The following is an 18,221-nucleotide window of genomic DNA, read 5'->3' on the forward strand; positions in this document are numbered from 1 at the left end:
AAGAACTGTATCAGGAGGACGGTTTCAGCTGTATAAGCCCGATATCAATTGTATCAGCACATCGATATCAACACATATAGTTACGTGTGTGCGTTGTGTATTTGCTACAAAACTCAAAATGTAGCTACAATTTGCAATTTTTTGAAATTATAGTTATATATGTAAATACAGTCTAAATGATTGTCACGTCGCGTAACACACTCTTCTTTTCGAGCGTGACAAGCCTTTTCAAATACACCCTCCGTCCCATAATAAGCGTGACCTAAACACGCATACTAAGAAACCAATAATATAATGTGAAGTATACTAAATTACCACTACATTGTAAAAATAAATTAGTTTTTCCTTTTGATTAGAGCATGCACAAATAGTAATCATTTTGACTTTGGGAATCCAATAATACTAAGTTACTATGTGCTTTTTTCAATTATCATTTAGATGTTACTTTAATTTGTTAATTTTTTTTTCTAAGGATAGAGTTAGAAAAAACTAGCTAATTTATGTCTTGATTTTTTAAGGTGACACTTATTATGGAACAACTTTTTTACCTAAGGTGACACTTATTATGGGACGGATGAAGTAACAAATTAGGAGAGTGTAATTACAAATAGTCATCAAATAGGCAAAATGAACCCGGGTCTCTAGAATTAGTTCCTAGTCCTCTATGTATCTACAGTACATAGATAGGCAGTTTTATAATCAAATAGTCAAAAGTATGGTAAATATGAATAATATTTGAAAATATAAAAGAATAAATATGATCATTTTCCATTTAAAATGGTTAATTATCTTTTAAGAAAAGTAAAGGATCATACAAACAATATCAATTAGTTAGAATAAAGTTTTCGCTGCTATTTTACATGTACTTGCATTAGATATTACTAGTATATTAGATTAATATTAGCTTTAAACAATAAGTATTTTCTAAAGTTTTTGTTGCTATTTTACATTTACTTGCATTAGTTATGAGTATATATTAGATTAATCTTAGCTTTAAACAATAAAGTATTTTTGTCTTTGCCTCTTCTGCTGTTTTCTTGGTGCCACACTGCCACTACTACATAATGGAGTACATGATGATTGGTAAACTTTTCATAGAGATTGGAGAGAAAAGACTGCAAAAGGGCTTTCTTTTCTAGGTGAAAATACAGAAATTGAGCAATCCTAATTATTTTTTCTTGCTAGTAAGCTGCAATAGAAATTAAAGTTATGGAGGTGAGAGGAGATTTAAGGCAATTTAAAAAGGATTTGACAGTAAATTAATTGGTGCATTGAGTATTCCCTGGGTTTTCACAATACTTTTACTACTCCCTCCGTCCCATAATAAGTGTCACCTTAGCCAAATTTTCTTATTCCATAATAAGTGTCATCTTAGGATACCAGGGCATGTATTGACTAGTTTTTTCCATCTTTGCCCTTGAACAAAAAATGACAAGTTTCTTTATTCAAGGCCAAAAGTTAAATTCACAATGTCAAATTTTGGGTTTCACGTGAAAATGAAAGTTTTGGCCTATGGAAGATAGGATTAGTTAGAGGCAAAAGAAGTAGTAGTACTGTAAATAATGATGGTTAGATTCCCAATGTCAAAGATGGACTGCTTGTGCATGTTTTAATCATCAAGAAGATTTTTTTTTTTTTGTTTACATAAGGGTAATTTGGTAAACTTTACACTTCATCATTGGTTTCTTAATATGCGTGTTTTTGGCTAAGATGACACTTATTATAGGATGGAAGAAATATTTCTTAATTAATTTGATAGTACCTATAAGAAATTATTTATTAAAGTCAATTTTATTAATTATTCATATTAACTACGCTTTAAAAATTAAAATTTACTATTTAGTACTCTATTAGTTATTTCATAATAAGGATAATATTAGAAGAAACTAATAAATCTTTCTTAATATTCTTAAATAACCAAGTAAAAGAAAAATATATTTTTAAGATAACAGACCAGTAAAAGAGGATGGAGAGAGTAATTCATTTGCACATCTTCTAAAAATATCTTGCAAACTAAGAAATTCTATACTAGATATGCACGTAAACAAATTCTTGTGCTCATGTTAAACCACTTGTTTACTCTACTAAGCTATGAGGAGCACATGATTAACGTGCACTTTTGTTTTGTAGTTTTTATTTTTTTTTATTTTTTATGTTTCCAATTTCTAATTAATGACACTACAAAATTTGGCTAATCTAAACAAAAGATCTTGAAAGTCAACAGGTATGAATCCATCCAATTCCATTGTTGCTTAGATAACACAATAATGTTTTACTCACATGTATAATGTTATAAAATGAGAGCAAATAAGAAATATATATAGTAGACAAAACAAATAAAGAAATACAAAAGATGAGAGTATAAAGATTTTCTTATATTTTTCTAAGGTTGTCGCACATTACATTTTATGCCTTATTTATACTATTACGTACATAAAGGTGGTTACAAAACATCAGCAGAGTCAGAATATTCATTAAGGGGGTCCAAAATATGATGAAGTAAACACACGAAAAAGTCAAGGGGATTCAACATTTCTTTATATATATAAATAAAGACAAAACTTATATATATAGTGTAATTTTTAGCCAGGGGCTTCAGATTAACCCCCTCGTTGCTACTTGGCTCCGCCCGTGGTTACAAAGAGTTATAAACATGACATTAACCATTAAGATTATGGGGAAGATCGTGGGAAGATCACGGAAAAGGTTACGAAGGTGTGAGAGTTACAACTATAATCGGTTGGACTAGTTGGTTGTTATCTACTTAATCGAGAAAAGTAGTAGGTGTTATTTCTTTGAGAATTATAGACATCCACCGCAATCTAATACGATTTGATAATATATAACATAGTATTTAGTTATCCAAACTTAGGCAAATTTATACAAGCACTCTATATTTGTTTTTCTTAGTTACTATGTTTTTTTTTCTTCTTTTCTATCAACCGCAACCTCATTTTATAAAATTGAGGGATTCCTTGGAAGGATAAACTTATCCAGAGGAATTGTTGATCTCCACATACAAAAGATTAAAAAAGAAGAAGAAAAGAACACAAAAGGTGTGTCATACATATCTAATGTCCCTTTCACATGATATGTGAGTGAATATTTAATCGCCTTTGGTATTTATAGTAACTCAATCAATACAAGATACACATTTTTACATACTCCATATTTTATCATGAAATTATAATTTTATCTTAGTTTATGATGTAACTATGATAAATTAGTATGGTACAAATATGTTGAATTTTCATTTAAGAAAAATGTTAGAATAATAATTACATAAATAGAAACTTTCGCCGATTTTGTCTCTGTTTGGACAGCTGTTTAGTAAATGATAATTTTTTATTTATATTTCGTGCTACTTTTGAACCTTCTAGACCACAAACCAAAGATCCCTTTTGAGAAAACTGAAAATTTTATGAGAAAACATTAAACTACAATCTAAGTTTTTGCGGTCCAATATTTTGTCTGTTCCTAGAGTCATAGTCATATAATTTTAAAAATAATGCAAAATCTAAATGACGGCATAGGTTGCGTAAATCAGACTCGCATAAATGAACATATTCTACCCCCTATATTAACCACTTCACGCTCATTTGAAAAATAGATACTTCATGTCAAGGGGAGAAATTCTCATATATTACAAATCTTTTATAAGAAAAAATAAATAAATTGGTGAATATAGCCTTTTAAATTTTGAATAGAAGAAAATTATGTTACAAAGATTTCTTGAATGTTATTTTCGGATCTTTTACGTTTAAAATTAATAATCTCTCACTAAAAAAATATATAAAACTAAAAGCAAATTTGTAAAGATCTACCAAACCAAGTAACCTGGGCATGAAGATTTAAGGACGTAAAATTTTATCTCCAAAGAACTCCTAAAAATTGGTGTAATGATTGTTAAATGTATATCTAATTCTATTTATGTTTGCTTTTCCTACTTGTGATACATCAATTTCATAGCCTAACCAAACATAAATAGAGTTTTCCCTACCCTCCCTAAATTAAAAGGCCGCTTAATTTGTTCTTTAAAAGCCATTTAACTTGCTTTTTAAAAACCCTTTGGGCTCCAGAGTTGGTCAAGATGACAGCCAATAATAGACCATTGAACACAAATATAGAAGGGTCTTTGACATATATATACATCTTAAGGAGAAATATTTACGAAATGTGACGATAGTTTTATATTTACAAAACATAACATTACAAATCCTATACAAAACATGCTTTATATTTAAAAAAAAAAAATTAAATTAAATTATTTTTTATTTTTTATTTTTTAAAAATCATTTTTTTTAAAAATATTTTTTTATTTTTTTAAAAAAAATATTTTTTTTTAATTTTTTTTTAATTTTTTAAAAAATTAATATTTTTTTTTGCTCAAAAACTTATGTATGAAAGTTGTATGAAATGTGTATATCTCGCTCAAGACTTAAAAAGTTTGCTCAAAATTCGGTGTATGAAAAATGTATGAAATGTGTATATCTCGTTCAAGGCTTAAAAATCCGCTCAAAATTGTGTGTATGAAAACAATATGAAATTTGTATCTTGCTCATGTCTTAAAATTTTGCTCACATTTTCATGTATAAAGTTCATGTTAGATTTACCGTAAAATTAATACAACTACAACAACATTGTATATAACTTTGATACAACATTCAAGACTTAAAATAATCGCTCAAATTTTTGTGTATGAAATGTGTATATCTTGCTCAAGGCTTAAAAAGTTCGCTCGAATTTTATGTATGAAGAACGTATGAAATGTGTATATCTTGATCAAGGCTTAAACATTATGCTTAAAATTTTATGCATGAGAATGGTATGAAATGTGTATATCTTCCTCAAGACTTAGAATTTCATTCACATTGTTTGTATATAAATTTCATATTAGGTTTCTGGAAAATTAATACAACTACAACAACATTGTAACAATTTTCATACAATATTCAAGGCTTAAAGTTTTCGCTCAAAATTTTGTATATGAAAATTATATTAAAAATTTTGCTCACACATACACATTTCATACATAGAAATATGAGGTAATTTTTTAAGCCATTGAGCAAAAAAAAAAAAAAAATTAATATTTAAAAAATATATATAAAAATTATTTTTTTTAAAAATAAAAATATTTTTTTTAAAAAAAATATTTTTTTATAAAAAATATATATATTTTCTGGAAAAAAAAAATAAAAAAACGAAAAATATATGAAAATCCGTCATGTTTTGTAATATATCGTTATGTTTTGTAAATAAGGAAAACTATCGTTACGTTTCGTAAATATTTCTCCTTAACATGTATATATACGTAGTTTTCCCAATATTATAGAAACGTGTCAATTTTCAAATCTTATACATGTTGGAAAATTTGGTTCTTTCTTTACAAATCTATTTACTTAAGTCCTCAATATAGTCATTATTTTTAACGGGTTACAATCATATAAACCTGCAAATGGCTTAATCGTCGTTTTGACCCAAACATAGGTATATATACAACCACTAAACCATAAGCTACTACTTAAATCTTAAAAAATGATCACTATTCTCTTATTATGTGAACATTTTTAGTATACTGTCTGGAGGGGTAAAATTCACAAACAACCACTTTTCGGTCACTTTTGAAATTTGAAATTTTATGGCAGCTGCTATTTTTCAAAGATTGGGCTGAAAAAAATGGCCAGTTAATGCTATTTCTACTGTCAGACAGTGAGAATGTGAAAATAAAATTTTCTATTTGGCAAATAAGTCCATATAACACTGCAGAACTCAAAATAGTAGATGGAGAGAATGTCTCTTTAAATTCAGAAGTACATAGCTAGACATTTAGATAGAATTTATGTTGCAAAGAATTATTAGTTAATTAAATATTTGTTCCAATTTATGTGACACTTTTCGCTTTAAAAAATTTAAATTATTTAGATTTTGACCAATATTTTAAAATATATTTTTTCATTATATTGACATGAGAAGAATTGCAACTTATAGTACTTTTCGTATAGTCTTTTAACATCTAAATTTTAATTTTAATAATTGAGTTTGTCTAATCCAATATAGCTTCAGAGATTAGTCAAATAGACTCTCGATAAGAAAAAATGTCATATAATAAGGGAGTACATTGCAACTTATTATGGACTTTTATCAGTAGAGTTTAAGTTTTATACATCATTAGTGTAAATTATTTTTTACACCATTCTTCAAATGATATGTACAGGTAAATTTCCTTAAAATGTGAGATTTAAAATCTTGAAATTAAGATATGTTACCTGCTATAACATGTGTAAAATATATATACACTGACTGTGTATATTACTTAAATTCTTATTAGCATACCACAAAAAGGGAGAATATATAATGGAGGAATCTCTGGCCATTGATAAAAAAAAAAATCAGCTAACATTACTGGGAATAAATATCTTAACATCATCAAAACATATGCAAACTCATCACACAGAAATGAGTGTTGCAATGAAAGATGAGTAAGTTATTCAGAACATGTGGAACTAATACAAAATTACAAATACCTTAACACCATCAAAACAAATGCATCACCATCAAAACAAATGCATAACTCATCACACAGAAATGAGTGTTCCAACGAAAGATAAATAAGTTATTCAAAACTTATATGGAACTAATAATACTTAGCCTTGATGAAATAATTTGACACCAAAGGTTTTATGCTTATAACCTTGGCGCTGGAAGAGAAGCCCGTGGAGCCTCCCAATCAGCCACGACGTGGTTACGGGTGATCTCCTTCAGTGAACGGCAGCCACTTAATGCCATGGTTAGCTCAAACTCCTCACGCATCATCTTCAATACATTTCTGATACCGGCTTCTCCATCAGCAGCCAATGAGAAAACAACTGGTCGCCCAATCTGCAGACGCCACCACAAATGTCATGTTTTCTCTAAAACATGTGAGTTGTAAGAAGAAACAAGAATAGCATGTCATAAACCAAAGTGCCAAAAAGCTGGCCTTCTGTACAAGGGCGGACTAGCTTAGGAGTTATGGATTCATGTGAATCTAGTAACTTTTGCCCAAACCCTGTATTTGTATTAAGAAATCCACTAATATCTATAATTATATGACCGTGAGCCCAGTTATTATTGTATATTAACTTGAGGTCGCTGTAGAAATCACTAAACTTCAAATTTTGAATCCAGCTCTGCTAGTATATACGACCCCCTTGAAAATTTGTTACAAGTGGAAGTGACTTCTACTGAAAATGCTAAAATTAGACTTCAAATGAACAAGTTATTGTTGATGGTATGTCACATTCTTGCATCACAAAGGTATGGTTAATTATCACCCCAAAAGATATACGAGCTTCACAATTACTTCCAGAATAGTCCTAAGGCAAATCTAGGATTTAAACTCGATGAGTTCAACCTTAAAGTTGCACTGACTCATTGTACTGTTGAAACCATGGGTTCAGAATTTAATATTTTGTTGAAAATTTAGTGATTTTCACGTACTATATTCCGTGTTGGAAATACTAGGTTCAGTTGAGCCCATAGAACGATAGGCTCTAGTCCTAAATATGGAAATTTTAAAGTTTAAAATGACACTTTTTTGCTTGGCAATGACTAATGAACAATAAAAGATTGAGGTTTGTGCTATGTTGTACTTACAAACACGCCTGAGGCACCAAGTGCCAGAGCTTTAAAGACATCAGTTCCACGACGGACACCTCCATCCAGGAACACGGGGACACGGCCTTGTGCAGCTTTCACAACCTATATATTCACATGAAAACCGATGCGAGTAAAGAAGAGTATACAAGCTTTCAAACAAACGCAAATTCCAGAGGACAAACGACTGACAGGGAGAGAGGAACCAAAACAATACACTACTTAAAAAACAGGTACTAGAAACAAACAAATTCCGTAGCTAAACAGCAAAATCCGTCGCTAATCCTATTTAGAGATGGATTATCATAAAATTTTGTTAGCTACGAGCAATATAGCAATGGATTAGCACTGAAGTTCATAGCTAATTCCTGTTTTTTGATAGTGATAATCAGTAAACTAGAAACAAGTGAGATACCTCTTCAAGAGCCATAATTGTGGAAGGGACATAGTCAAGTTGGCGAGCACCGTGGTTCGACACAATGATACCAGCTGCTCCAGACTGAACTGCAATTCTAGCTGCAGGTCCAAAGTAAAAAGTGTTTCACCACTAATATATGAACAAGTATTGAACTGAATAATAGATGAGAAATTATTAAGAGTGTTATAATATTACCATCCTCAGCTGTAAGTACACCCTTTACCAGGATTGGTAGTGAAGTAATTGTCTGAAGCCACTGAACATCCTGTGCATATTCAGAAATAAATTTTTGATATCTGATACTTTGAGATTCATTTTAAAGCACATGATAGTGACATCATCCGATGAGCAAGTTTCACAATAACTTCCTCTTTCCCATTCTTTTTGAATAGACTAAAAAAGAAAGTGCATTACATTTACTAGGTCAGAGTTACATTTTATATGCCAAATAGTTTTGAATACCATTTCCTATGAATTCAAGCGGCTAAAAGATGGAGCACTACAACATTTGGTAGCTCCTGCAGAATTCACATTTCATTTTGTGGTCAAAATATCTGTATTGTACACTTTTATCCGTTTCTACCTAATTTAAGATTTTAAAAGTTGTAGTTCTTGAGCTACATAAGCATAAGGATGTTAAAGTACCTTCCAACTCAAAGAGCGATCAACTTGGCCAGCGACATATGAAGCCAATCCAGAGTCATCAGCCTGCAAATAGAATTTTGTTAAGAAGACACGAAAAATCTTAGAAATTATTTAGTACAATGGGGCCAGGAAAAACTCCGGTTTTTCCACTCACTTTGTCCATCTTGCCAATGTCCAGTCCTTCAAAGTTCTTCAGTGTCAAATATGGTGGCAAAGTAAATCTGCACAGGGCGAGAAAACATTAACTTGTGGAACTTTATCTTATGCACCTTAGCTGACAAGACAAGTAATACAATTCACTATTAAAAGCAAGAATTAGCGATGGACAAATTATGTAGCTAAACAGAAAAATCTGTCGACTGTTGCTAATCCAATTTAGCGATGGATTATTAGCAATGAATTATTAGAAAAATTTGTTTGCTAAGAGCAATTTAGTGATGGAGTTCGTAGCTAAATCCAATTCTTTTTGTAGTAATTACACTATTGGAATATGCACCTGTTCTTAATGTCAGCTTCTCTACGTCCCAATCTCGGCGTATCAACGGTAAGGGCTATAGCCTTGAAACCTGCCCTTTCGGCTCTTCTCACTAGCTGCTCAACAACTTTTCTGTCCTTATAGACCTGGATAATCGCCACATCATATATGTTTAGACTCTAGAGTAGTATATATAATGTGTGTATACTTCTGATATACTTTAATTTCATGCTTACATATAGCTGGAAAAAACGGACCCCGGGTCCAGTTGAAGCAACCTCCTCTACACTTGAAGTTGCCCAAGATGACAATGTCTGCAACACCAATTTGTCAGACCATCAACAAAGTGAAAGAAAAAACATTACAACTCACTGTAACTTTCCATTCTTCAAGTTAAGGCTAAATCTTAGACTGAGCTGCTTGGATGGTTTAGTCAGATATCATGCATATAATCTAAGGTGTTCTAGGATTTTAGTGATATGTCCTTTCAAATTCATCAATAACTTGACGCGCTTAAAAGCCTATTTGTGTTGAAAATGTGGACAGCATAGTTCAAAGTCATACTTGACAGGCCACAACAGACTCACCATAATTGTTCCTGCTGCTGATGCTGCTCTTGCAGTAGCATACTCACCTACAAATAATCAACCAAAGTCATCAGATATAAAAATTCTAGTTGTTTTACTAGATTTACAAATACATAGGAATTAAAGTCCTCGAAAAGAACTTTTGACATTATACATAAAAACCCGTTCATCCAGGCGCGCAAACATAGACAAAATGATTAAACCAACATGATCCACAATTTATCCATTACAATATCATACATATCAAATGTCTGGTTCATATTTGCAGTAAGTCTTACATGAAATAGTCTAATAGTTTAGGCATTAAACATTCCAAATTCATTGAGCGCTTATGATGTTACGACGAAACACTTCTAAGTTTTTGCTAAAAGGACTTATATGGCAGCATTACTTGAGGATAAACTATGAAGATACTTGTAAGAATCAAGGTATACCTTCAGGATGAGCCATTTTCTGCATAGCTGTTGGTGCAACCATGATAGGCATTGAGATCTTGAAGCCGAGCACGGTTGTGCTTAAGTCAATCTTGCTTACATCAATAAGAATGCGGGGCCTAAACCTGCATAAACGGAGAAAGAACAGCTCATGAGTACAACAACTATGTAGATATTGGATAGTAGCCAAAAGTCATCCTGAATGATCTCTTGGAATTAACTTCACATATCGTTGCGAAACTTCATCCACTATAACAACAAAGTCACAAAACTATTTTACCAGCTATAACAGTGAGGTAACAAAACTATCTTTATTATGAACTTTATCCACTATAACAATAAAGTCAGAAAACTTTACCCATTATGACAGTGAAGTCACTAAACATTATCCACTTTAACTATATTGGGTAAAGTTAAGTTACTTTATGTAAGAATATATAGTTTTGTGATTTCACTGTCATAATAGGTAAACTTTTACTCCCGCTGTCCCAAGTTATGTGATGCAGTTTGAATTTCGAGAGTCAAATTTCTTGAATCGCACATAGAATCTTTAAGTTTTTAAAAATAAAATTTACATATTTAGAAAACTACGTAAGAAGTATTATACGTCACAATAATTAACAATTCAAACTATTTAAAAGGCATATTGGAAAAATCCCGGACAAAGAAAAACTTGTTTGACTCTTCAAATCCGAAAGGTGCCCATAAATTGGGATGGAGGGAGTATGACTTTATTTCTTATCCGGTAAAGTTCAATTACTTTAATGTGACAAAAGTTTGTGACTTTACAGATATAGTGGAGAAGTTCAGTGACCGATATTAAGTCTGAAGCAATTTAGGAGTTAGGTCTATGATGGCTAGAGCAACTTACAGAATTCTTGAAAAGGCATTTCTGTTCTCAGCCAGAGTCCATTGGTCCTCTGCTCCAGATGCATAGTAGTCATACACCATCTTTGGCAACTTTTCCTTGGCAATAGCCTCATACTCCATGACATTGGTAATCTCCCCCATTTTGTAGTTGTTTTATTCTCCCCTTAATTATGTAAAAACAATAGAAGTTCAGTCTGTCAAGTGATAAATCAAGTAACATTTCAACAGGCTTTAGTACTGTTCCATGAATCTGTATAATCTTATGATGTAAAACAAAGAAGATCATCTAGCCAACGGGTGCAAAAAAAATGTAAAGTCTACTTAGACCATAATTTTTTTAGTTTCCAATCCGGTGTCCGGTACCCATATTGAGGCCCCGACTAATCTAGATTTGCGCCGCATAAGGCCCATTTAAGGGGAAAGCGTTTCCTAACAAGATTTTCTCCATACCTAGAGCTAGAACATGAGACCTCTGGGTAAGGGTGGAGGGGCCTTATCCATCCATCACCACGTTTATTGGTACTTAGGCCATAATTGATTATCCAACTAGGATATAACGGGGTTACCATACTTATATAATACTCCATCCGTCCCATTTTCTATGAGAGGATTCGGAGTAACGAGCGTCAAACTAACTAATTTTCAGTGTGAATTAAGATATAGAATCTATAAACTTTTCGAAATAAAATTTACATATTCAGAAACTATATAAACATATAGTTAAGTCAAAATTCAAAATATTAAAATACGAGAAAATATATTCCTTTGACTCTCCAAATAGTAACTGCATCACATAAAGTGAAACAGAGAGAGTAATAGATAAGACAATATTGGATTATATATCTATCTATACACAAGATGCAACATTGACATGCTTGGAAGAAAACACATCACTTGAATAAGAGAAAACAAGAATAAAGATTAACGATATCGAGTAGGACATTGTGAGTTACTTCCTATCCATGTTGAACAAAAAGAGGTAGTATAAACATGCATGCAACAAATATAGCTCAGAGGGTGTTCAAGATTTATTATATATCTATATATGCAATATTATTTCGATATACAAAGTATAATTTTCCGACCAGATGTGTACTTCAACTGACCACTCTTCAGTCTATGTAGCTATGCCAGCAACAAATAATAAAGAGTTCAAGATTCTTGAGAAGGAAAAAGAAAGAAAGTGTTTGAAAGGAAGTTAGAGCAAACCTTGGAGTACTCCCAAGCAATGGAGAAGAGTGAAACTATAGTTGATAAAAAGATAGAGAAAAAAACATAAGAAATAGTACGGACAAAGATATCAGGAAGAAACCAATTATATAAAAAAATTAAGGAAGAAGACAAAGAAGTTGAGCCTAAAAGAAGAGAGAGACACATATTGAGGATGAGTATTTGGAGGTGAGTATTCAAAACCACATCCGATTAGGAGAAACAGATGAGTGGCTCTCTACCGCTTATCTCTTTTATGCTTATCACATTTTTATCATGTCACCTCAATAATTTCCAAAACTGTGTTCATCTATAAGACATTTTGAACTTTCATGTTCGTAGTTTGTTTTTAGTAATAATTCTGTGGCATTTTGTCATACTACGTTTTATCACTATATGCCCACTCTCTTTGCCATTGCCATTATCTTGTTAAAATAGGAGGCTTAAAATGATGATAATTAGTTACTTTGAAAAATTGAGAGTCGCTGTACCTAGTGAAAGAACGCGAAAAGAGCACTCAACGATCATCAGAGACGGTGAATCCAAATTTTGAAGTTAATAAGCTCTAAAGTTTATTATACGTCTTGTCTCTATTTGCTTATCCCAGTTTTATCATATCACCTCAATAATTTTCAAAAATGTGTTCATCTATAAGACATATTTGAACGTACGTGCATGTTTTGTAGTTTGTTTTTAGTAATAATTCTATGTGGTATTTTGCGTGGTATTTTGTCATACATTTTATCATTTCACGCCCACTCTCTTTGCCATTGCCATTTGTAGTTAAATGCTTAAACTTAGGCGGATAATATGTTAAGAAAAAATGGTGTGAAAAATTGAGAGTCGTTGTACCTAGTGAAACAATGTGTAAAGAGTACTCAACGATCACCAGAGATGGTGGATCCATAATTTAAAGTTTTTAAGTTCTAAAGTTTATTATACGTCTTGCCTTTATTATGATTATCACATTTTTATCATATCACGTCAATAATTTTCCAAAATGCGTTCATCTATAAGACATATTTGAACTTTACATGTTTGTAGTTTGTTTTTTAGTAATAATTCTATGTGGTATTTGTCATACATCTTATCATTTTATGCCCACTCTCTTTGCCTTTTTCCATTATCTTGTAAAAATATATTGGAGACTTAAAATGCAAATAATTAGTTACGAAAAAATGGTGTGAAAAATTGAGAGTCGTTGTACCTAGCGAAAGAATGCGAAAAGTGCACTCAATGATCACCAGAGATGGCGAATTTAGATTATGAAGTTTATAAGTTTTAAAGTTTATTATACGTCTTTCTCAATAAATATACAAGATTCAAACAAAAATTATTGAATTTTGCCGAATCACTTCCTATGCTAGCTATGCCCTTCAAATATCTTAGGGTTAACTAGCAATATGAATCCTCACTGATTACATTTCTCCATTTAAATTAATCTCAGGTTATATTATGAGAATTCATTATGAATTGTCAAACCCGTATTGCCGACAGTGCTACTTGCCTCTATTATCATCCCATCAATAATTTTCCAAAATGTTCATCTATTAAGACATCTTTGAACTTACATGTTTGTATTTTGTAGTTGATAATTCTCTGTGGCGTGTAGTCATACGTCTTATCCCACTTTCGTTGCCACTGTCATTATCTTTTCTTATCTGATAAAAATAAAATAAAAAAATAGGAGGCTAAAAAGGCGGATGATAAGTAAATGAAAAAGCGGTTTGTCATCATATATTCCCTCAATCATAAAATGAGGGGCAAAACACTTGAGAAATATGATAAGACATATGCAATTTCATCTCAATGAAAATAAAGATCAATTTACGATTGAAATCACCTCTCATATATGAGAATTCGAAGTTTATGAGTTATGAATTCGAAGTTTATGGGTTCTAAAGTTTATTAAAGTACATATTGAGTGAATTTGTCAATGAAGTATATAGGATTCTGACCAAACCTACTGAGTTCTATCGATCTTGTACTTCCTATGCTAGTTCCGCCCTCACAATAATAACTATGCCTCAATCTCAAGTATTTTGGGATCGGCTAGCTATATGAATCCTCATTGATTATGCTTCTCCATTTTGTATTCATTATGCAGGAAAATGTTTTTTGAAAAATAATTGAATTTCTTACTTATTTTCTCATGTTCAATTTGCTAGCGGAAAATATTTTTCGAAAGATACCCATCTACTCCCACTCCACTACCACACCACTCCACCGGATCACCCACCACCCACCACCCCAAAAAGCCCACCACCCTACACCCCTACCCCCACCAAGAGTAGGTAAGAAAAAATTTCCCTTTTTTTATAAAGTAAAATAAAATATATGAAATAGAAAATTCGGGGAGGGGGCGGGGGTAAGAAAAAAAATTCATTTTTTATAATTTTTATAAAAGTAAAATAAAAAAAATAATATAGAAAATTGGGAGGGGGGGGGGGGGGGGGGGGTGGAGGGCGGGATGGTGGGTAAAAAAAATTTCCATTTTTTATAAAAGTAAAATGAAATATATGACATAGAAACTTCGGAGTAGGGTGGTGTGGGGGTGGGTGGTGGAAAGTGGGTGGTGTGGTGGGGAGTGTGGTGGGTGGTGGGTGGAGTGGGGGTTTGGTTGGGGGTAGGTGAGTTTAAACAGTGGGGTGGTTTGGTGGGGGTGAGGGTGAGTTCGAGGGCGGGGAGAAAATAATTAATATGGAATGTCACATGTGGCCTTGTTTTCCTTACTTCCATCAGGAAAGACATTTTCCTCAATTGTAAGGAACTTGTTTTCCTGAAAAAAAAAAAAAAAAAAAAAAAAAAAGAGTCCAAATATTTTGATCAACCGAACATGAAAAATATTTTTTGAAAAATTATTTCCTCCATACCGAACACGCCCTTAAATTCATTTTATGTTGTATTATGAGAATTTATCATAAATTGATACATTTTATGCTAGCGGTCAATATACCTTAACACTCTTCCTTTCTCCAGCTTTGAAATGATTAATATTAGGGATTGGGCTCCTCTCCATTTCCCTTCTCTCCATTTTCCCCAAGTTCTATCATGGATTAGAGACACATGGCATGGATTAGAATTAATGGCTAAGATTTAATTGACTAAAACAAGGCCCTAACCATGATTACATAATTAATAACTTATCCATAATTATATTAGAATAATTTTCTCTCTCTTCCTATTTACTTTTCCTACCCAGTAAAATATCTTTTCTGATTTATCCGATTATTTTTTGCTACTTAATTTTTTTCCCCTAATAGACCCAATATTCAATTGGTGATATTTTCCATTTTTTCAATTATGATGCTTACTAATTTACATAATATAGACCCCATTATTCAATTGGTAATTGTATATTTTCGAAAGAGTTGTCTATATTCTGAAAAATATCACCATTAAAGATTTGTCATGATTGTAAAAAAAGATGGAATATTACAATAGGAAGAGAGAGAAAATTATTCTAATATAATTATGGAAAAGTTATTAATTATGTAATCATGGTTAGGGCCTTGTTTTAGTCAATTAAATCTTAGCCATTAATTCTAACCCATGCCATGTGTCTCTAATCCAAGATAGAACTTGGGGAAAATGGAGAGAAGGGAAATGGAGAGGAGCCCAATCCTAATATTAGCAAGCTCACATAAACAAATTCTAAAGAGCACTCCAAATGGATGAAAATCAAGAAAAGTCAAAAGTTTAAATTTATTAGAAATAAATCAAGCTAGATAATTTCTTTACATCCGTCTCTTTTTTGTGGTGAGCAGAGTTCTCAATATATGTACTGATAAAAATAGTAGGTACCGATAAAATAGACTGAACTATGCACAAATTGACCCAAATAGCTAAAAACCTCTACTCCCTGCATCTCAAAATACATGTCACATTTTGCTTCTCGAAAGTCAATTTAACTAATCTTCGAAATTAAATTGGATTAGGTTAATTTAATATTTTATAATTAAAATTTAGATATCCGATAACTATTCGAAAAGTACTATAGTATAAGTTACAATTCTTTTCGTACCATTATCGTGAAAATCTATATATTAAAATATTGATCAAACTTCATAAAATATATCGAGAAGCGAAAAGTGACCATGTATTTTAAAATTTTGGGACTATAGCCCTTTGGGATTGTTTAAGTCCGGTGCCCTAAGTTCATAGGAATATGGTAAGTCAATTGATGATTTGTGAAATTCCTTGGCATGAGTGCCGCTTCACTCCAATTGGCCATATCCATCTTTTCATATGTTAAAAATTGCCCTCACGGTATACCGGTAGGTTAGGCAGTTGAGTAGAAATATGCCTTGCCTCTTGTTCAATGGAAAAGACATTAAACATGTGTTAATTTAACACTAATGGGTCAATCGGTGGCTAGTTAGAGTCCTGCAGATATTAGTAATATATGAATTAATTATTAGGGAATTTATATATTATTTTATGTAGGAATTAATATGCAGGGTTTAGTTATTCATGTATTAGTTATTTCATTTTTTATTCTGCATAAAATAATATATAGATTCCCTAATAACTTATATATGTATTAATCATGCGGGTTTCTAAATTACAAACAAAACACTGTATGAATTTTATACATGAATAATTTACCTCCTACCAGCTACCAAACTTGATATTACTAATGAAGAATTTCAATACATGAATAACTTACTCCTAACCAACTACCAAACGACCTCTAAAATCATGTGAAAGAATATGCGCAGTCTTTCATGAGCCAAACACACTCCCCTATAAATATACTAGTATAATATAATATAGTTTCGAACAATATATAGATAGAATTGTTTGCTCAATAAAGAGAGATTATTAATTTTTTCGAAAAGAAACAAAGAGATTATTAATTTTTTCGGAAAGAAACAAGAACAACAACATACCAAGTGTGATTCTACAAATGAGGTCTGGGAAATGTGGGGTGTCTGTGAGACCTTCTCCTTACCTTTGTGGAGTAGAGAGGTTGTTTCTAATAGACCCTCAACTAAATTTGTTCGAAAACTAAATTGATTAATGTGTATAATAATTATCATAGAATTTTGGTAATTAAAATTAGCAGTTTCTTGTTCATTTACAATCAAATTTTATTATTTTGTGGGACTTTATTTTAGTTTTCAATACTGGGCGGCTAATTTACTATTCTTATGGTGTACAGTGACAAAAAGTGAATGTAGTACCTACAAGACTCGACCATGTTTTATTAATAATAATAAAATATTTAATAATAATAAAAGAATTTGGAAGTAATGATGAAACTTTTTGGTATTTATATCAAGTGATGATCAATTTCAAATTGAAATGCCTTATCATATATGTATAGCTTTTGAACCAACCACTGCAATATATCCATCAATTACGACAATACTTTAGGGCAATTATTGGAACAATGATGTTAACCAATTTTAAAGTATTAAGTTACTTATCGGGAGAAAAAATAAATATAGCCCATAATATATGGGGTTTTGAACTATTTTGGCCCTTCATGTATATCCTAATTCACATAAATTGTTCTTAAGATATGCAAACACTGAACATTTCTAGTCCTAAATCTTAAAACTAAACATTCATAAAAACTATTTCTATTGAACTTAAACAGTTTTTGAGAAGGTTACCTTAAGAAAAGTCTTTTTATTTTTAATATTTATGTTAAGGGGTATATATTAAGGACCAAAGTAACCCAACCCCTGTACATTAAGGACTCGTTTGATCATTTTCTCAATTTATTGGAGTAGTGAATTGAAGTTTGTTTCACCTTTCATCTATAGCTTTTCTGGAAAAAAATTATCAGCATACATCAAATCCATAGGTTCCAAACATGTATTTTTCAATACGTACATGATTAACTGATTATATTCTCACTTTAATTTACAAATACGATAATATTAAATAACTAATTTAATGTAAATATTGATAGAAATAAATATTTTCCATGCTCTTTA

At 31.4% G+C, this 18,221-nt stretch overlaps 1 protein-coding gene across 2 annotated transcripts; it reads right to left on the bottom strand.

The window, feature by feature from the left end:
* Positions 1–6,352: 6,352 nt before the first annotated feature.
* Positions 6,353–12,431, bottom strand: LOC132053283 (glycolate oxidase-like). Of its 2 annotated transcripts, none has more exons than XM_059445243.1 (12): positions 12,274–12,431; positions 11,066–11,227; positions 10,195–10,319; positions 9,761–9,807; positions 9,410–9,487; positions 9,195–9,319; positions 8,853–8,919; positions 8,699–8,761; positions 8,249–8,318; positions 8,051–8,151; positions 7,636–7,740; positions 6,353–6,879 (listed from the first exon to the last, which is right to left on the bottom strand). In XM_059445243.1, exons 2-12 carry the CDS (start codon positions 11,203–11,205, stop codon positions 6,685–6,687), a joined length of 1,116 nt encoding a protein of 371 aa, XP_059301226.1. In that variant the 5' UTR covers positions 11,206–11,227; positions 12,274–12,431; the 3' UTR covers positions 6,353–6,684. The 2 variants fall into 2 exon arrangements, with proteins under 2 accessions (XP_059301226.1, XP_059301227.1); XM_059445244.1 differs by having other exon boundaries at positions 12,171–12,313.
* Positions 12,432–18,221: the final 5,790 nt, after the last annotated feature.

The sequence above is a fragment of the Lycium ferocissimum genome, chromosome 4 (genome assembly GCF_029784015.1).
Source record: "Lycium ferocissimum isolate CSIRO_LF1 chromosome 4, AGI_CSIRO_Lferr_CH_V1, whole genome shotgun sequence".
In the NCBI taxonomy this organism is placed as follows: domain Eukaryota; kingdom Viridiplantae; phylum Streptophyta; class Magnoliopsida; order Solanales; family Solanaceae; genus Lycium; species Lycium ferocissimum.

Excerpts from the sequence above, each read along its gene's own strand:
- LOC132053283 (XM_059445243.1), bottom strand. The coding sequence starts at position 11,205 with ATGGGGGAGATTACCAATGTCATGGAGTATGAGGCTATTGCCAAGGAA. Across the intron at positions 7,741-8,050 it reads CAATTATGGCTCTTGAAGAG|GTTGTGAAAGCTGCACAAGG; the intron begins GTATCTCACTTG and ends GTGAATATATAG. Across the intron at positions 6,880-7,635 it reads TTGGTGCCTCAGGCGTGTTT|ATTGGGCGACCAGTTGTTTT; the intron begins GTAAGTACAACA and ends TGGCGTCTGCAG.